The 18,290-nt window shown below is 46.0% G+C and overlaps 1 protein-coding gene across 7 annotated transcripts in view; it reads right to left on the bottom strand.

The window, feature by feature from the left end:
- Nucleotides 1-4,101: 4,101 nt before the first annotated feature.
- LOC149372082 (sodium-dependent dopamine transporter-like) overlaps nucleotides 4,102-18,290 on the bottom strand; it is an 85,933-nt gene continuing 71,744 nt past the window's right edge. For all 7 annotated transcript variants that reach the window (XM_089566453.1, XM_089566457.1, XM_089566454.1 and 4 more), the window contains 7 exons: nucleotides 16,355-16,602; nucleotides 14,981-15,080; nucleotides 13,765-13,865; nucleotides 11,936-12,115; nucleotides 9,801-10,043; nucleotides 6,768-6,995; nucleotides 4,102-5,550 (listed from right to left, as the gene is read on the bottom strand). In XM_089566453.1, coding sequence (XP_089422579.1) covers nucleotides 5,308-5,550; nucleotides 6,768-6,995; nucleotides 9,801-10,043; nucleotides 11,936-12,115; nucleotides 13,765-13,865; nucleotides 14,981-15,080; nucleotides 16,355-16,602 — 1,343 coding nt within the window. In that variant the 3' untranslated portion in view covers nucleotides 4,102-5,307. The remainder of the gene's footprint in view (nucleotides 5,551-6,767; nucleotides 6,996-9,800; nucleotides 10,044-11,935; nucleotides 12,116-13,764; nucleotides 13,866-14,980; nucleotides 15,081-16,354; nucleotides 16,603-18,290) is intronic.

Here is an 18,290-nt window from a genome sequence, read left to right as displayed (position 1 = left end):
TGGCCTCTCAACATGCGACGCTTTTCATTTTCCTTGAAAAGTTCATACAGCATTTGTTTGTTTACCCTAGTGCTCTAGTGCCCTAGAGCGTGTACCAGTCTTGGACTATCACCGTTAAAAACAGGTAGCCCGTGAATGCCGCAGTGTCTATGGTTTTACCAGGACGAGCAAGCAGTTGCACACTGAGATTTTTGGAGGATTCTACACGCGTTATGCATTCCCGCTACTAGTTGGAACTATGGTACCGCTTGAGCGGCTTCCCTTACGGTCCTTTCTTTTTTTACAAAACACACGGCTTCGTGGAAACCGGCAGGTCAAGTGAAATCGCTACATTAATGAAATTTTATTCCGCAACAAAAAAAAGGAATGTTGCCAGGAGGGCAGGTAAAAAGCTGAAAAAACAGCTTGAGGAGTCCTGACTTCCTAGCATACAAGTCGTCTGGATTCATATTTGCTAGCGCTTAGTGAACACACGGGACAAGAACACAAATACACAGGACAGACGCTAGCGTCTGTCCTGTGTATTTGTGTTCTTGTCCCGTGTGTTTACTAAGCGCTAGCAAATATGAATCCAAATGCTTTCCAACTAGCCCAAATTTCCGCCTTAATACAAGTCGTCGCTCCACAAAATAGGCACCTTTCCCTGGTCTAACAGAAACGATTGACTGACTTGCAGAGCGCAAACGTTCCGTGCGACGGGCACTTGACCCTCGCTAGTGTTGCCGTCGAAACAAATATCCGCACTAAAAACTAACGCGTGTAACCGCTGCGGCGGATAACGCTAGGAGCGACGGTTCTGAACAGCTGATCGCGATTACTCTCTTGCGAGGCCGATAATCGCAGCACTTCACGGCCAATCGCAAGAGAAAAACAGCTTTTGTGTGATATTTTCTTCGTACCTACAAAGCTTATTTCTAATTTAATTTGATATTTGGCGATAACGAAATGTGTTGCGCGATGTCTCGACATGTAGCGACGGTTGTGCAACATTTGTGCCGCGGATGTCGGGGATCGCAGTCCAAAAATAGAAATGCGCTCAAATCAAGCGCTCTTGCCTTTTTTCCCTGGGCGTCTTTGTGACCCTTCTGCGTACAGCAAGGTACTAAGCAATATGTGGGCATATTGAGGACATTGAAACTCGAGCGCGCGCGACGAGCGTGTACCAGTACGTGCTGTGAATCCGGCGGCTATCCTCCAACATGGTGGATCGCGCGCGGCCACCGCTAGATTGCAGTGCATTTCGCATAAGGTCTATAGCTAATAGATGCCTTCAACGTGCGGCCGGCGGTAGGTTTCATTTCGGCTGCTGCTAGGCCGCACCGCTAGCCGTGTGAAATCACGAAGTCTGCGTTACGTCATGTGAAAAGTCATGTTTCACGTCACTTAGTCCTGTGTCGTCATAAGAGAGTCCCAAGTTTGAATCAGCGGCGGGAAAATGTTTTGAACTTCGAATCCATATTTTGTAGAAATAAATGCATCTTTCGCTGCCGGCCAAGTGGCAAGAAAGCCATGAAATGCCAAACTATCGGATTTTGCTATCAAAAAAAAACATTAATAGAGCTCTCCTCACTGCTGGTTGCAACGGACAACGGCAACGGCCATGGAGGCGCCGCGACACGCAGAAACGGGTGCTTAAGAGGCGCTCTAAAATTTGTAATTCAGCAAAGTGGTTGCTGGGGCGTGCTGGTGAGACATTCCAAAAACTTGAACCGCACAAGCAGACAGGACGTAGAAAGAAGATGTTACACACACGAGCGCTATACTAGATATATAATTCAGCAAAGTGGTTGTCTCACCAACATGCTCAATGACTTTGCCGAATTATATTTCTAGGATAGCGCTCATGTGTGCAACGTCTTCTTTCTACGTCCTGTCTATTTGTGCGCTTCAAGTTTTTGGAATGCCTCACCAATACGCCCCAAACAGTCAATGTAAAAGCGGGAGGTTATTTATGCTTCAGTCAAAGTGGTTTCTTTGTCAGTGCCTCAACGCCAGACGTATGCGACCGAGCTCGGTGCATGCTCCGATGTTGATCCGAAAGATGGGAAGCTGCAGGAACCGCGGTTATTTGCGCTGAGGATGGGCAAAAAAAGTAAGTTCACATTGTCATATGTGTAGCAATGACTTCAGGGGCCCAGATTGTGCTCATACGGTTGCCACTAAACAGGCTAGTGGCAGCCGACACCGGGGGAGCTGCCTGCAACCCACCTCCACGATTTAAGCTTTTAACCAATGCATTGTGCCGTCCAAGACCTGGTGTCGGCCACAATGCACTACTCGCCTACTTTAAAGCAGTTCAAAGTGAGCACTCTAACGACGCCGCCTCCGCCAGCACATACCGAAGCCTACTGGTCCGCATTTGATTTGTACCGCACTGACACGGCTTGGTGTTCTGCACAGCTCGAGCTGCACCTGCCACGTAGAAAGTGTATTTTCAATGGTGTTTAATGATATGGCTTCCTCTCTACTCTGACTATTGGTGTAGCAGCTTGGGTGTTGTCCATAACAGCTACAACACCTGCTTTGAAAGGCGGCCACGGAATTTTGGTCGCGGCGCGGTTCTAGAGGCGGATAAAAATCACCGCATTATCTTGGACAGCTTGTGGACTCGGTGAGGTGCTTTGTTGCCAAAAAAGTTAATTTAATGTCTCGAATGGATAGTAAACAGAACTACAAAGCTATAAACGCGAAACCTATGAGATGCAATGCAGAGCAAGAGAGCAATGCATGCGATCCCCCCTTCCAGCGTCATGGGGGTACTGCCGAGAGATGGCGCCATGGTATGTCCTCGCGCCCAGCACTGCACAGCCGCCACATATTATTGGTGCTTAGTGGGCCTCCTGAGTTCTCTTGAGAGCTACTGATCTGCTCAAGCACTGAAATGGTGTCTATTGCTACTTCTCTGCAGTTTTTTGCTTGTCTCTAACTTCAGTGTTTTTTTCTTATATTCACTGCTGTGTATTCCGTCTGCACGGGGAGGAACGTTTTATTTTTCAATCGTTTCCCTTGTCTCAACGTACCTTTTGTAAACCTGTCATGCATTTTCAAAAGACTTTCGCAAAATCTGTCTATCCTGGGTTGTGTGACGACGCCGCCACCACCTACCTTTGCCCTCCACCAGTCTACACCTTCCAGAATCCTATAGCCACCGCAATACAATCAACCTTCACCCTTCAGAAGCTTCAGCTACAAACAAACCACTCCACCCTCCACAAAGCCTCTACCCCCAACCTACCTACCTTTACCCTCTACCCACCCCACCATCAAAAAGCTGCAACCACCATCATCCAACCCACCCTCACCCTACATACGCTTCACCCGCAGCCAACCACCCACCCTAACCTCCAGGAGACCTTCACCCTCTACGCACTCATCTTTGGCCCTCACCCACATTCACCATCAAGAAGCTTTCACCCAAATCCAGCCAACTCACCTTCACCCTGCAGAAAGCCCTACCTACCACCCATCCCTTTATTTCCGATAAAGCGGGCTCGATTAGGTCGAACGGCAAACAAACCTCTGCGCATCCTGCCCATTTCACGAAGAGGTGGTTCCGTCATCTGGAGAGTTCAATACGACATCGCATATGTGATTTTGTGTCTGATGCGCCCTAATGCGAACATCCAACGGGAAAGCCAAACTCGCGCCCTTGAAGAAAGGTGTTTAGGTCGGAAGTCAAAACGAAGAACTTCAGCCGACACCTGCAAGAAAAGAGCCGTCCTTGTGAGTGTTCCGAAATTTTATGGCATCTGCCATCACTACTGGTTTTCCACGGAAGAAATGTCGGGTGCAAAAATGTGCACTAAAGTTTATGCATATCTCTGCTGCCATGGATGCAGGTGTAATACTGTTTTTTCATCAGCAGTCAATGCTTCTGTGCTGTAGATATTTTTAGAAGAGCCAACTAGAATCATATTTACAAGGCACTTGGGTTAAACTGTTCGTTAGCCGAAAATGTCGATCGAAATTTGCTTGGTAATCTCTAGTTACGTTTTGTCAAATACGCTGCATTAATTCCTAGTTGCATCAAAGGCATTCATGTGTTTGCAGTGGACTCTAAGAACTATGACGGTTGATAAAAAAAAAAAACGACGGCGGAAGTGTTTTCCGAAAGAAAAACTTGTACTTGAACGTTTATTGCTGTTCTTCAACAAACGTTTACACAGAAGGGATTGTCAGTCGGCTTGTAGACATCATACGCAGCTCTCTGACTCCTTTCACAATGAATGTACTGCTTACTTGGCAAACGCATAGCCCACACATTTTCCTCCAGGAGTTGGACACATTTGCGTGTGAAAATATATACTGCAATTTACGAACGACAGATGCAATGATGAACAAGAGTGAAGGTGGCGAAGCCGCCTTCAGGCGAGAATAAATATACAGCCTACATGACGAATACAGGGATGTTCTGCATGCTGTTGAAGTGCTAACAAGCATGTGACAGTCGCTCGGATGAAATGAGTGAAAACAAGTAAGACTTCTTGAACAAATGAGCGTAACAGTATGCTAAAACGAACAATACACCTGAAAACTATATGCAGATATCATTGAAAACACGCGCAACAACAACGTACATATTCACAAGGTTGGTGCGTTCACCTGCATGCCCAGAAAGGTCAGCCCGTGGACCCATGAAGACACCAAACATTGGGCTACTCGACATGTGAACTGATTAATGCTTCACAAGCGTCATTAAGTGCCAGGAACTATGATACTTTGCTAGTTCTGGCGGTGAAAGTTACATAGCAGTCAACGTTGATTAATGCTTCAAAACGGTCATTAAGTGACAGGAACAATGATACTTTGCTAGTTCTTGCGGTGAAAATTTCATAGTACTCAACTTTGATCTCACTGACGAATCCAGCTAACGTATAGCAGGCACCTTTCGAACCTAAATCGGCGATTTGTCATAAAGGTAAACAACCTCATATGGTCGAATCCGGCGCCTTCGACTTCAGCGGTCACCGAAGCTGAGGTGCGGTTTTTGGGCGAAAATTCTTCGTTTACAAAGAGCCCGCACAAAAAGTACTGCTCGTGAAATCCGTAGATGATGATACTACAAGGGCACACCACACGTACAGATTAGCCAGCCCTAACCAGACTTGACAAATGGCTGCCACTGTACGCGCATTCCACGCACTATGGCACGATTCCGACACATTTTAAGAAGTCGGCATTGGACAGTCTGATCAGAATAGTCCGATTTTCACCACGATGCTGGGAGAGAGTTATCGGCATCAGGAGCCGCCGGCGGAGCACATCAAAAGCGCACAAAAGGCAAGCACTTCCACGAGCGTCCCGTTTCTAGACGTGCGACGTCTTGACAGTCTCGGTGTCCTTGTCGCTCGTCCGCAGCACACCAAGCGAGGCACGGCGCTTGCAGCGTGTGCGGGCCCCACCACCCACGCTGACGCTCTCCGCGCTGGCTTCGGCTTCTGCTTCGGCTTCTTCGGGGCTTTCTGCGCATCTGGAGAGCGAGGACGGTGAAAGCACGATGCGGTCGTCGCTCGGATCGCCCGTCGTGAATACCACGCTCACACGGCGAACCTGAAAGCAGAGACAGAAGAGGGTGGTTGACGACCTTGCTGGCACGGAAGAGTGACGTCGAGGTAGACAGCGTGGAGCGCGTAAAGTTGTCTGGAGGCCGTGTATTTTATATGCCTCCTCTCATTCGCTTGGTTATGACGCGTACGCCTGTTTTACTCTTAACGGCTGCATCTGAATTATTGTACTGACTGTCGACGAACACAAATCTTGGAGTACTAGCAGTTGCAATTATTCGCTCTCTGCGTATTTAGTAAAAGTTTATTAGTGGGAAACTGGAAGAGAAGGGGTCTATCATTGACTTCAAGGCCTGCATCCGGACAAAAACTAAGAAAATCCCGCAATGTTTGAAAGTGGTGAACACATGTAAAAGAGGGCCGTTCATGTAAGTGATCATTCTCGCTTGAAGTGTCTACGTTTTGAAGGCTTGCGATTTGATCGTCGCGATAATGTATCTTATATTGGCTCAGAAAGCGGAGTACATTGGGGCGTTTGTTTCTGCACAATTTCTTGTACCTTACACCTTCTCTCACCCTGCCTTTCACGACAGCCTACAATTTACGTCCTTAGTGCAATTTTGAATGCGTGTATCACTGTTGGTCAAGGTACCGCAACTTAATTTGCACTCAGATGAAAAAAATTTGGGGAACTTTTTTGGAAGAAGCGCAAATTCCCGTTACACTCCTTCTCAATTTTCTTTACTCTCTTTGCAACGATAGCAGTTGTATGTGGGATTTCCTTCGTGATCTGCGGTGTCGCCGTCTAGTCCACAGTATGTCAATCTGAATTTCCGCGTTCACCAGCCGACCAAGAATAATCTTATTCAATTTGTCAGCCGAAAAGAAGGCGCCCATGAAAATATTATCTGACGTGGCGTGCCGACGTAGGCGTTGACACGAAGGATGCGGCAGAACTGTGTATCACTTATTCGTCCGCGCTACGACGAAAAATCCGAGTTTTTTTTTTTTATTCTACTTGTGCAGATTTTCTATAGCCCCTATTTAACACTAAAGTCTCCAAGTTGCGCCAAGTATGATCGAGTCTTTAAGATATACTTCATTATGGTAATTTATGAACAGCCCTTACAGATCTAGAAGCCAGGCTCGCGGTCTTTAGACCATGCCACCGCTTGACAATGATCCCTCTTAGGCACCAGGGTACCGCTGTACAGGCCCTTAGAAAACTTACCCCGCGATAGCCAGAAGACGACGGATACTCACGCGACAATCGTCCTTTTTGGACACGTCCGCTTCGTCTGAGTTGGAGCTTTCCGAGAGGTCGTGCGTGGACGAACTGGACGGAGATTGAGGAAGTTCTTCTTCGTCGGAGCCGTGCTGCAACTTCTTGCGCATCTGCGACATTTGCGGGGTGTAGAAGAATATCTCGTCGCACCGACGAGGTGGCATCAACCGTGCCACGTTGCTGTCCGTGAGGCTGTACGACTGGTCCTGGAAAGAGCATCGACGCATACGTTCATGGTTAGTGAAGGCTGTCGTTATGACTAGCTGAAAACCTAGCTCGATTATAGGCAATGTGGACCTCGCAGTTCAAAATCTTCCCACTGATCAACCAACTGATCAGTCAGCAGACTGAGGAATTCGTTAGCCAATTCGGCCCCCAGAAAATGGATTGATTGGTGCGCTACTGCATCGCATACCGCAGCATTGGCAACCATGCCTAACAACAATAAAATATGAACAGTGGCAGAAGTCATTCCACGAGACTTCAGAGAGCACAATTACTAAATGTACGCACCAGATGGAGGCACGCGGAAAAGGTAATCTCTGCCCACATTGTAGCTCAAGCAACCTACGATCGTTGGTGAGAAGCAGTGCTAGGGAATCGAGCCCTTTCCCACGAGGAAAAGAGAGAGGCAGTAGGAAAGCAAATCAGACTTTCAACAACACATCGCGTTGCCACAAAACGGCACAAAAGCTAGCGAAAAAAGCAGATGCGTCTCATCGGAGGCATGCAAACGCTCTACAGTGCGTCATGCCGAAGACTAATGCGTTCTTTTCAATAAGGCTCGTTCACTGTCCTTGCAGACCTCCAACCACAATTAGGAATTCGCTTTATTTCGAGAATGGTCATTTATTTGCGTAACTTTCATATCTATTATTCAGATATTAAAATAACAAGGTCCCCGACTCCCTAAATTCATGCGGTATGAAGGAAGCAGAAAACTGCTCAGTGTCCAAAAATGCTTTCATTCTGAAATTTTTATTTAAAAGTAGTGGGCTCATATTTCGCCTTTTTTTTTTTGTTGCACACATGCATACAGCATAACGCAGTGCAGCAGCTTCCAGATGTTTGCACTAATTGTACTTGCATAAAAAACAAGTGGTATGGCGTGAAATCCGAACAACAAGTATTTGTCTTAGGTGGGCGAAAAGTGAGCAGATTTTATTTACTTATAGTTCAGCCCTTTTAGGACTACTGCAGCAGTATGCATGCTTCCGATTTAAGAAAGTGATTGTTTGGGCGTGTTTGTAAGACATTCCGAAAACAGGGCGTAGAAAGAAGACACTCCACGCACGAGCTCTAACTTTGAACAAGTTTATTGTGAAACGAGAGCGGAATATAAGCGAATCGTTGCCGGATATCACGCAGGCGCAACAGGCGAACCAATCAATGGCAACGCAAATATTTCAGCTCCTTTGATGATAAAGCGATCGACTTAATCGATGCCATTTAATCTGAAGTATAGAGACTGAATAGCAGTTTTACTATAGCCCAATTATTGTGGAACGTTTGTGCGGCTGATTTTTCCCCTTGACACTATCGGAAGACTACGCCAGCGCGAAAGGATGTTCCATTGAAAGCAGCTTTCGTGCATCACTATATGTCAGCCAGGGGCGAGCCAGTACAAGCTCATAAATCAAGCAACCATGAAACTGTTCTGAACTTTCTTATAGATGCTCGTGCTCGTACGTAACATTGTTTGTCAGGCGTATTTGTGCGAATAAGCTCTAGCTGGCACTCAGAGCTTTCCTTCTTGCCTTCCATACTCGCTTTTCTTTTTATGCTTTCTTGCGCTTAATCTTTCAAGAGGTCATCGATTTGGAGGTTCTCGGTTGGATTTCTTTGTGTACTTGAAAAAATCGCGCTCAGACAAGGAAGTATACCTTATGTTCTGACGTTAACGCATCAGTAGTATTCTTGGATGTTTACAGTAAAACTGCTTTGACTTCGAGGCATAAATGGATACTCGATGGCACATCTACACAAAAGGAAATATTTGCATGCAATACTTTTTGCTACGAACACTCAATTTTACACCACATCAAGCTTCTACGGGCTACAAGCCGTGCAAGCTGTGACAGTCTACTCTACAGCCTCTACGAACTGACCTGGAAAAACAGATCATCAGTTGGCTCTGCAGTGCCCTAAGTGTGACGACACAAACAAAGTGAGGATTAGCCCATCACCGCATCCAATTCCCGCACAGTATGAAACCGTGCTAGAAATGGCTCACGCTCACACGTTCACCTTGACAACAATACTTTGTGTTTTGATATTTTGTAGTTCATGCTAAAGGACAAATTTATGACGTGCTGTACACCTTAAAACTATGCAGCCAGAGTCAAAAGATAATAAATTGTGGCATAGAAACTAGTTTCACGGAGCATTTCAACACGCGGTTGGTTAAAGATATGATATCAAGCAATCATCGAATACTGTTCGTAGGTACATGCGCACGCCTGATGGCAAAGAGAAAAGAGCAAACGCTGAGGCAGCGTACGAGTATCGATCGTTAGCAATATCGAACGAGTATAGCATCATTTGCCATCTTAGTTATATGCGGTACAATTTTTTCTTTTTATCCGGATATCTACTTTCTTACTGCCAACGTATACAGCGCAAGAAGACAAATCATTTGACACCACTTTGAATGTCTTACGACAATTAGTTTGGCCGTAATAAACATTTGAAATTTAAAGAAAGGTCGCCGGTGCGAATCCCTATTGTTAGCTGCGCTTTGATTCGACTAGTAATCTTATGCTCCGCAACGCGCTGAATCGTTTGATACCACTCCGAACATTCTACGCAATTAGGCGGTCCACAGTCTGAGTACCAATGGTACCACGCACTGGTCCCAGTTGAATGACCATGTATTTCATACAACGCGACCTTCAATAATGCGAGTAATAGAGCTAACGCTCTGAAAACCAAATCTCAAACCGGATATAGGAAGAGAGACCATAAAGTCGATTGATGACATCTACGCTAGGAAAGAGGAGGAGCTCGCTTACGACATCCGGAAATGAGAAGACAAGCTTGTTGGGGTGCGCGGCTCCCTTTATTGTCTTTGGGCTCTTCTCGGGACAGACCACGAAGCCGTAGGGAATGTAAAGCTGTCCGTTTTGGCTGGCCTCGTCCTTGCGGATAACGAGGATACGAGGCGCCGGCGCGAACTCCTTGCCAGCCTTCGCTTTCTGGTCAGCCTTCATCACCTTGGTGCACAAGGGCACCGGCTTCACGAGGCGCTTGAACTCCTGACGGGGACAACAAACAAGAGAACAAAAATTCGATTAGCATTTCTACTGAGAGAATAGACACGACCGAATCACTGTCTTGATCGACCGGCTGTCTGATGTGTTGTGAATCGAAGTACCAAATGATTTCTCCTGCCAAATGTAATTTGCTATTGTTTTCTGTGAACGGAGGAGTTCCCTGTCGCGTCTAGCAGCTAGCGAAGTGAAGCGTTTCATAGAATTTTGATCACAATGTGTTGAATTGCACAATCACCTTATTTCGCTCAAAGCAACAAATGTGATTTTGCATGTTTTCCTCCCACAGCATGAAAATGTAACATTTCATGATAGAAAATTACTTGCAGTCGTCAGTCACCCAAATAATACTTGTTTTTAGTATACCTCACCCTTTTATCATCTTTTTATTGTTTTAATGTTCCTCTGGTCATAGCCCACGGGCCGACAGTGAATCCAAAATAAACAACTTGCTCAGAGGTTCGCACTGACACTCGCGCGTTCGAAACGGCTCTACAGAAAAGCGCTCAGTTTAAAATAACTGTCCTTACACACTCTTGAAAGTAGTCTTCCCGGGCTTCCTGAGCTCACCACTTGATAAAATCTTTCCGGCTCAACTACACGCCCACGCTCTCTTTTTGGTTGTGCAGTGCTGTGCTCGAACAACTCGGGCAGCCTTGGAGAACCAAGAGTAAAGTCATGCGCAAACCTAACCTCAGAAAGGTGAGGCACGCATCCCTAGCGGCCTCACGCAAATATACGCGGCAAGCTAAAAGGAGGACACATCGAGTTCTCCGGTAAGATGAAGCTGCGGCTAAAACGCGGAAAGCCTGATCGGAAGGAAAAAAAATGACGGACTATTTAGAATGGTTAGGCCAAATGCGAATCAGGTGCACTAACATTTTGGATTTCACTTCGGTTTCGGTTTCTGTTCGAGGCTGGGTTCTCAGTGTTAAGCACCCATCAAAGGTAGGCGAAACCGTTGAATGGGGGCCTTAGTGCTAGTGCGCTTCGCACAGCACTAGAACCGAACATTTCATAATGGTCAGTTTCCTGCATTAGACAATAACACATAAATTCTATTTGTTTTTATTATATATCTGAGCATTGTTATTATGTTTTTATTAAAGTTCCTCCGCTCAAGTCGCAACCGCCTGCGGTGCTGCAATGCTGCGGTGCTGCAGCGTTAATGCTCATATATCCGGAATTTATCATTCTCTATTTCGCATTCATATAATCGCTAGGAGTCTTCATACAACTCCTGGCGCATTGGTGTAGCGGTTAAGCGACGCGCTACTACCGTGCGATGGCAAGTGTTGCCACCGGTGTGGTTTGTGAAATTCAGTTGCTCTTCCAGGGCAACCTATCGCGACTAATCATTGAACTGCCACCATTCACAGTGGACAGTCTACTCGCAATCTAGTAGGCAGGTTGTGATGACGTGACAAGCTCCCATGGCATAGGTACACACCTGTAACCTACAGGAGCCATCTAGGTCAAGCGTAGCCAGACAGACAGCGGCGATGTGTGAGGGTCTTAGTGCTAGCCCGCTAAAACAAGCTCCCTATACTAGGGAGTGAAAAGGCATGTTATTGGCGTGCTCATGCACAATGTGCCACACTCCAGCGAGGCCAACTGGCTTTTCCTCAATTCCGTAAAAGCTGCAACTAATCTATCAGAAAGGTTAAAAAACCTCGCCATCACATGACAGTCGGCTGAAAAAAAAAATGTGGCCTTCCTTCTATTGAGTGTTTATATGTGGTATCTAAACTAAGTGAGACGCTGGAAAACCGAATAGCAGGCAGAAGAATAAAGCGCACTCAGCCTTCGCGTAAGAGTGACCATATCGCTTGAAATAATTAAGCTGTCCGCGTTTCACGGCTCAGACCGTAACTTACGTCCCATCGGTTGCCTTCGGTGTAGCAGCCTGTGTAGACGATCTTGTAGATGAGGTATCCCGGAATGTGGCACATAATCACGGCGAACAGAGTCCATCCCAGTATTGGACCCCAGAATGAGTTTTTGAAGAGCCCAGCCGAGATGTCGGGGCTTCCGAATATGGTGAACACCAGCGTGACCTGCGAGTTCAGAATGATTGACGCGCGAGTGCTGCACATCAGGTCGTCCTCATCTGGGCTTTTTCTTTTTGTACGTTTAAACTATCAAAAACACCACTGGAATGTAGCATCTAAATAACTTTTTTGTTGTCTGGCCCACACCATCTAATCAGTCAAGACGGGATACATGTGTGGCCTATATCACTTGTAAATAAACTTTTTGAGCCGAGCTTTGTAGATGCGCAGGCCTTGAGCTCCGCACATTAACCGTAGTCTAGATGACGCCTTCAACCCTCCCGCACGGAACTATACACAACTGAACAAGATTTCGGACACCTACTGGACATATATCTATGGGGCAAGCTTTGCGGCCCACGTGCATTTTTCTTAAGAGCTACTACTGGGGCTAGTTGGAAATACATACTTGAAGGAATTGGTGAGCGCTAAAAACCACGGAAAAAGGACGAACACACAGGACGAAGCGCTTTCTAACAACTGTTTTGATCTCAAAAGGAACGTGACTATATACACACATATGACGTCATATCATGCACAGAAGAGGGAGGTACGCACGCGCTGACAGAATAAAAAAAAAACGGAGTCCAGGTGGTTTTCTCAGCTCCCAATAAGCTCATTGGAATGTGCAAAAAGGTCAACGAGACTGAAGACCACAAAAAGAAGCCTGGGTGCAATATCAAACACGAAAACACCTATGTAAAGTGTGACGAAAACGTCATTTACAGCATTCCACTCAGCTGCCAACGAACTTACGTTGGGCAAACGGGCAGATGCCTTAACAAGAGGCTCCGGGAACACGAAAGATTATGTGAACAAATTGCAAAATCCGGGAATCTGGCACCTCATTGTGCACACTGTAAATGCATACCACTGCTAAAAAACACCAAGGTTATAGGTAGGGCTCGAAACAGACGGGAAAGAGAAATTATCGAAGCTTTCGCAATGCACGTTGCTCCGGATAAGCAATGCGTCAGCTCCCCTTCGGTGATGTTAGAGGGAACTGAATTAACCTATCTCAAGAATAGCAATCTTCGGCTGTTGTAAGCGCGCGTAGTTTTTACCTGTTTTCCTTTTTCCTTCATTTTTTTTTCCTTCATTTTTATTCTGTCAGCGCGTGCGTACGTCCCTCTTCTGTGCATGATATGATGTCATATGTGCGTATATAGTCACGTTCCTTTTGAGATTAAAACAGTTGTTAGAAAGCACTTCGTCCTGTGTGTTCGTCCTTTTTCCGTGGTCTTTAGCGCTCACCAATTCCTTCAAGCATTTTTCTTAGCTCACTAACGGCCACTTCACCCGCTCCCAAGCACATCACGCTAGTGAATCACGATGTTTTCGTGGGAGCAAATTTTACAAATACGTTATTCTTTCGAACAAGGTATTTACGCCATAAAAGGAATGCAAGAGCCCATCGATAACCGGACTATTAACTTCGCATAAAACAAAAACAAGAAAACCTCTGCTACTATACCGGTATTAAATGGGCAATTGTGAGGTGCCTGCAAATTATACCTCTGAGGTTTCGCCAAAAAACGTTGGGAGGTTTTCGCGCCTTATAATCAGAAAACAAAAAAGGAAGAAAAGTCTATCAGTGTTCGGTTCTATTACAACAAACCGCCAAACTATGAAGAAAGCGGGACGAATTGACGTACCAGAATTACACTGGGAGTAACGAATGACCAGATCACCATCCATCCTCTCCCAAGTGTTTGCTGAAGGATTGTGTCGACGTCTTCAGAAAACTGCTTAAACCCTGGAAGGAATAGCGCACCATATGCAACTTATTTGACAGTTGGGAAACGATGCAGCGTATGAATAATCTAAGCAATTCTGAAGATGGTTGCTCGAAACATTTAAGAAATATTAACGCTGCTAGTAAGTGCGTACAAGCGGATATTCTCAGACGTGACCTCCAACGCTCCAGCGAAGTGCATGGGCATTTGGGCCAAATTGAAGTTGCTCAATGTCGCTTCACTTCTGCGTTTCAGTGAACAAGAAAGAGGCTGCTTCCTGCACTCAACCATCATTTTAGTAAGTTATAAAGGGCACAAAATATGTAAATACAAATATCGCCGTCACAAGCCCTTCTTGCAAGCAAGCTGCGATGACGCTTAATTGTGTCTATTTATGGGTCACTACTGCTACACCAATGCTCCATCCACTGTCATGCCCCGCCGCGGTGGCTCAGTGGTTACGGCGCTCGGCTGCTGGCCCGAAAGACGCGGTTTTGATCCCGGCCGCGGCGGCCGAATTTCGATGGAGGCGAAATTATCGAGGCCCGTGTACTGTGCGATGTCAGTGCACGTTAAAGAACCCCAGGTGGTCGAAATTTCCGGAGCCCTTCACTACGGCGTCTCTCGTAGCCTGAGTCGCTTTGGGACGTAAAACCCAATTAAACCAAACTAAACCAAACCACTTCCGTCAAAAAACACAGTCTTTTCAAGGCACTCTATGTCATCACTGACGCCACGAGTTTCAATCAAGGGACCCCAAAAGTCTCCACTCGAAAGTAGAAACTTTTCAGCAATAATATGTATTTTGGCTGTCGAACAAATTTCATAACAAGTACGAAAATCAACAACTAGAGAATCGAATTTCACTCAACACAAAAGTTGGATGCAGTTCCCTCAGTTTCCCTTTAAACTTTGTGGGTGAGTTGTTTTTTTTTTTTTTTTTTACGCCTAGCTGCTAAAAGCATTTCAAGGTTACGAATAATGGCAAACATTTTGCACATGCAAGGCAACCAATGCTCGCCGGATGAAGCTCACATTATTCAGCCTCTGCTGCGATCACATTGCAGAAACCAACACAGTAAAAAAAAAAACGGAAAGCAGTGGCGAGCAAGAACTAGGAAGGAAAATCACGCACCGTATATCCAAGTTATGACGACGCACTCAAGGAATCCCAACAGGAATGCAGTCCAAGAGAAGATATAAGCATCCATGACTGCTAGGATGTGAATTCCAGCCTGTCGCCGCAGAAAAAAAAAAAGTCAGCTGGTTTTCAAACCCACAGGCGTTGCGCTAGTCGATTTAAGCACCACATGTGCCACCTCAAGTTTAGGCTCACCTATAAGAGGCGAAGTTTCATATATGCGATATACTTCTTTCGAATTCCTGATAACTACAATTTAATAGCATTCATTTCATTTCAATAAAGATGGTTTATTTATTAATGAACATCAACACATTTGTAATTTGGTGTGACACAGCTGCAAGGATACTACTTCAGCGAGGCGCGCAGGCGGAGAATAAGGACTCTACACTCGTCTCCTGAAAACCAAGTCTGCAACACAGCCATTGTGACGGGGCATTTGTGCAACAGCTTGAAAGGGTATTACGTTAAATTTTCTGCCGCATATGAACTACTCGTACGTAAAGAGAGCTAGCGTTGAAACGCCTCTCAAGAATCGCACAGCCGGAAAACGTGGTGTAGAGTGCATAAGCGTCTTTATTTTACGGCGTATAATTTAGGCATGAATTTCTGCCCTACTCAAGCTTTTCGACATGTCACCATCTAGCGTCCGGACTTGTTTCGCAGCTTATGCTCATCAGCCAATTACCAACATAGACATGCTGCGATGTAAGTTTTATCTGCTTGCATTTCCTTATAGTTACTTACTATTAAAGATCCGTATCACCACAGGTTGGCAAAGATTGAATTCGAGACTTTTCATGTGGTCTGGTTAAGTTCTCGGCGACTGCAGCCATGAATATGAGTCTGAGTGGACCATGGTAATGATACTGAATCCTGAAACACTGTGTTCTTATGCTTAATAATTGATGAACTTACACACGCTCAGCTCTACAACCGATACCCTAGAGAACCACTGCTCTACAACTGATACACTAAGCGTTAGAAGACGCAGATTCGGAAAGATTACGCGCGGATCTTCAAGCATAATATTTCAATACAGTAGTGCCACAGAGCTTTTAAAATATTCTTCTTACACCATTTAAAAAAAAACTGCCCCTTGCACTGCTAGGACTATATCTGTTTTCTAATACGCTTGAACGTGAACATAATCAATACACCCTTTCTGGCGACTTTTTATGACAATGAACGACCGCGAAAGGAATAAATGTACGGCATGCAGCGCAGAAGAAATGGGCAGGAGGTTAACATCTATAGCGCCTCATAGCATCTTTCTCAGAGAAAATCTCAAAGAACATCTAGCATTGCCGCGCTAGAAGCTCAGACCCGCCGGCCAAAGGCACAGCACACGCGCGTCGTTCAACTCACCGGCGTGGTGAAGATGACGCCCGCGGCGAAGAGCACACCGCACACGCCGAGCACGAAGAGGCAGTACCGCTTGCGGATCGTGGCGCTGGAGAACTTGTCCAGCAGGCAGGTGAGCAGCGTGAGCATCATCTGCTCCATGCGGCCCAGGCAGAGCAGGGCCAGCAGCGCGAAAAACAGGATCGAACACACCACCGAGCCCGGGAGGCTGGCCAGCGCAGCGGGCACCACCGAGAACAGGGTGCCGAAACCTGCGAGCACAAGCGCATGCCGAAACGTCAGCGAAGACGCCCTGCTGCCGTGCTCGCATTGTCCTCGCTTCATTTACTGCGCCCCTTCTAAGCTATCACTCTTTCAAATGAGCTCATAACTGTAAACGGGCAAAAAAAGATGTCAGAGAAGAGCTGACAAGAACATTTGGTCAACACAATTCACATTTATGGAGAAGGGTCTAAAAACGGAAGCGATGAACTGGGGAGTGGCATGTGCACGTGTGCAGCTGTTCTGTCCAGTTTTCTAGCGCGTTTGTTTTCTGAAATTTGGCCGCAAAGATCCATCGCTCAAGACAGAAATGGATGAAAAGAAAGCTATACTCTAGAAAAATCCTTTCGTAACCGCGTAGGCAGGCAATTAAACTTCGCGCGTAAACTGGGCACACTTTGTTCTTACAGCGTATGACGCATACAAGGAATGTTACTAGCCCAATATCGATGCTTTTTCTCTCTCTGTTTTTTAGAGCGAGTGCGATTTAAAGTTTTGCTGAGAGCAAGTACCCCTGGATTTTACTCTTTCGGTACACTGAAAGCATGTTATCGAAGTTTAGCCGACTGTTTGCAAGTGTGTCTGTCCTATGCAAAAAATGTAGTTTACTGCACGGCAGGCATCGTTACAGCAACCATATGCCACAAACACGTTTCTCTTCTGTAGCAAAGGCCATTCGTTGCATAGTTTTAGGAGTAGCAATTTAGGTTGTACAAAGGTTTCGTTAGCTCGTGGGCTTCCCAGCGTAAACCCCAGTGATAAAAATAGCAACTGATTATGAACAACATCAGTGACTTACTATATACAAGTGCGTATATTTTATACTCCTCTCGGACTGTGCTATCACAAAATGAACAAGGGAGGGGAAAACCTCAGGTTGCTTGAGCCAACGTTTCGACAAGCCTTGTCGAAACGTTGGCTCAAGCAACCTGAGGTTTTCCCCTCCCTTGTTCATTTTGTGATCGCCAAGGACCATCTACCACACCCTCTCTCTACCACGAACTGTGCTAGTCAGAACTACGCAGAATGAAGGAGGGATAGATTTCACTATAGTTTAAGCATCAAAACGGCGACCCTAGCTGGCCAATCGGCTGCATTAGGTTTCGATGTGCGTTGAATGCATATCAGAACGTCATTTTCCAGAAAATGCGAATCCACCCATTCATACACACTCAATTGTTATTTAATGCTGCAGCGGCCCTTCAAACACTTGACGATAAGAAAAGGTCGAACATTGTCCTTAAAAATTTTCTCCCCCTTAAAGAACATCTTGCTTCGAGTGGGCCGAAAAGAATGCGCAGGAAAGCATTATCTCCGAGTCCGAGTGAATGCAGTGCCAATTTATAACAAAGTTTATTTGAAAAATGAAGACTTTTTTAGTGACCCAATCTGAGTATAAGAACGTCTCTTAAGAAATTCCCTCCTCTCCAAGACCGGGCTAAGCTAAGATTTAGCACGTCGTAAGCCTGACTTTACTCGCTGAGAGCTGGAGGCACGGCTCTACTGCGCGCGCATCACATGACAGGTCTCGGGGCCGCGTATCAAGCCAGCAGATACGGGCGAAGTGACATACGAGTTGTCGAGGGTGGTACATCCGGGAGATCAGTGCAGAACGAAGCAAGGAAAAGAAACAAGCCAGACGCCCCAGTTCAACGGCACGCCGGCTCCAATGGAACTC

Source organism: Amblyomma mixtum, chromosome 1 (genome assembly GCF_055824585.1).
Source record: "Amblyomma mixtum isolate Tamu chromosome 1, ASM5582458v1, whole genome shotgun sequence".
Classification (NCBI taxonomy): domain Eukaryota; kingdom Metazoa; phylum Arthropoda; class Arachnida; order Ixodida; family Ixodidae; genus Amblyomma; species Amblyomma mixtum.
Note: the sequence above shows the minus strand (reverse complement) of the source record. Positions and strands in the feature narration are given on the sequence as shown.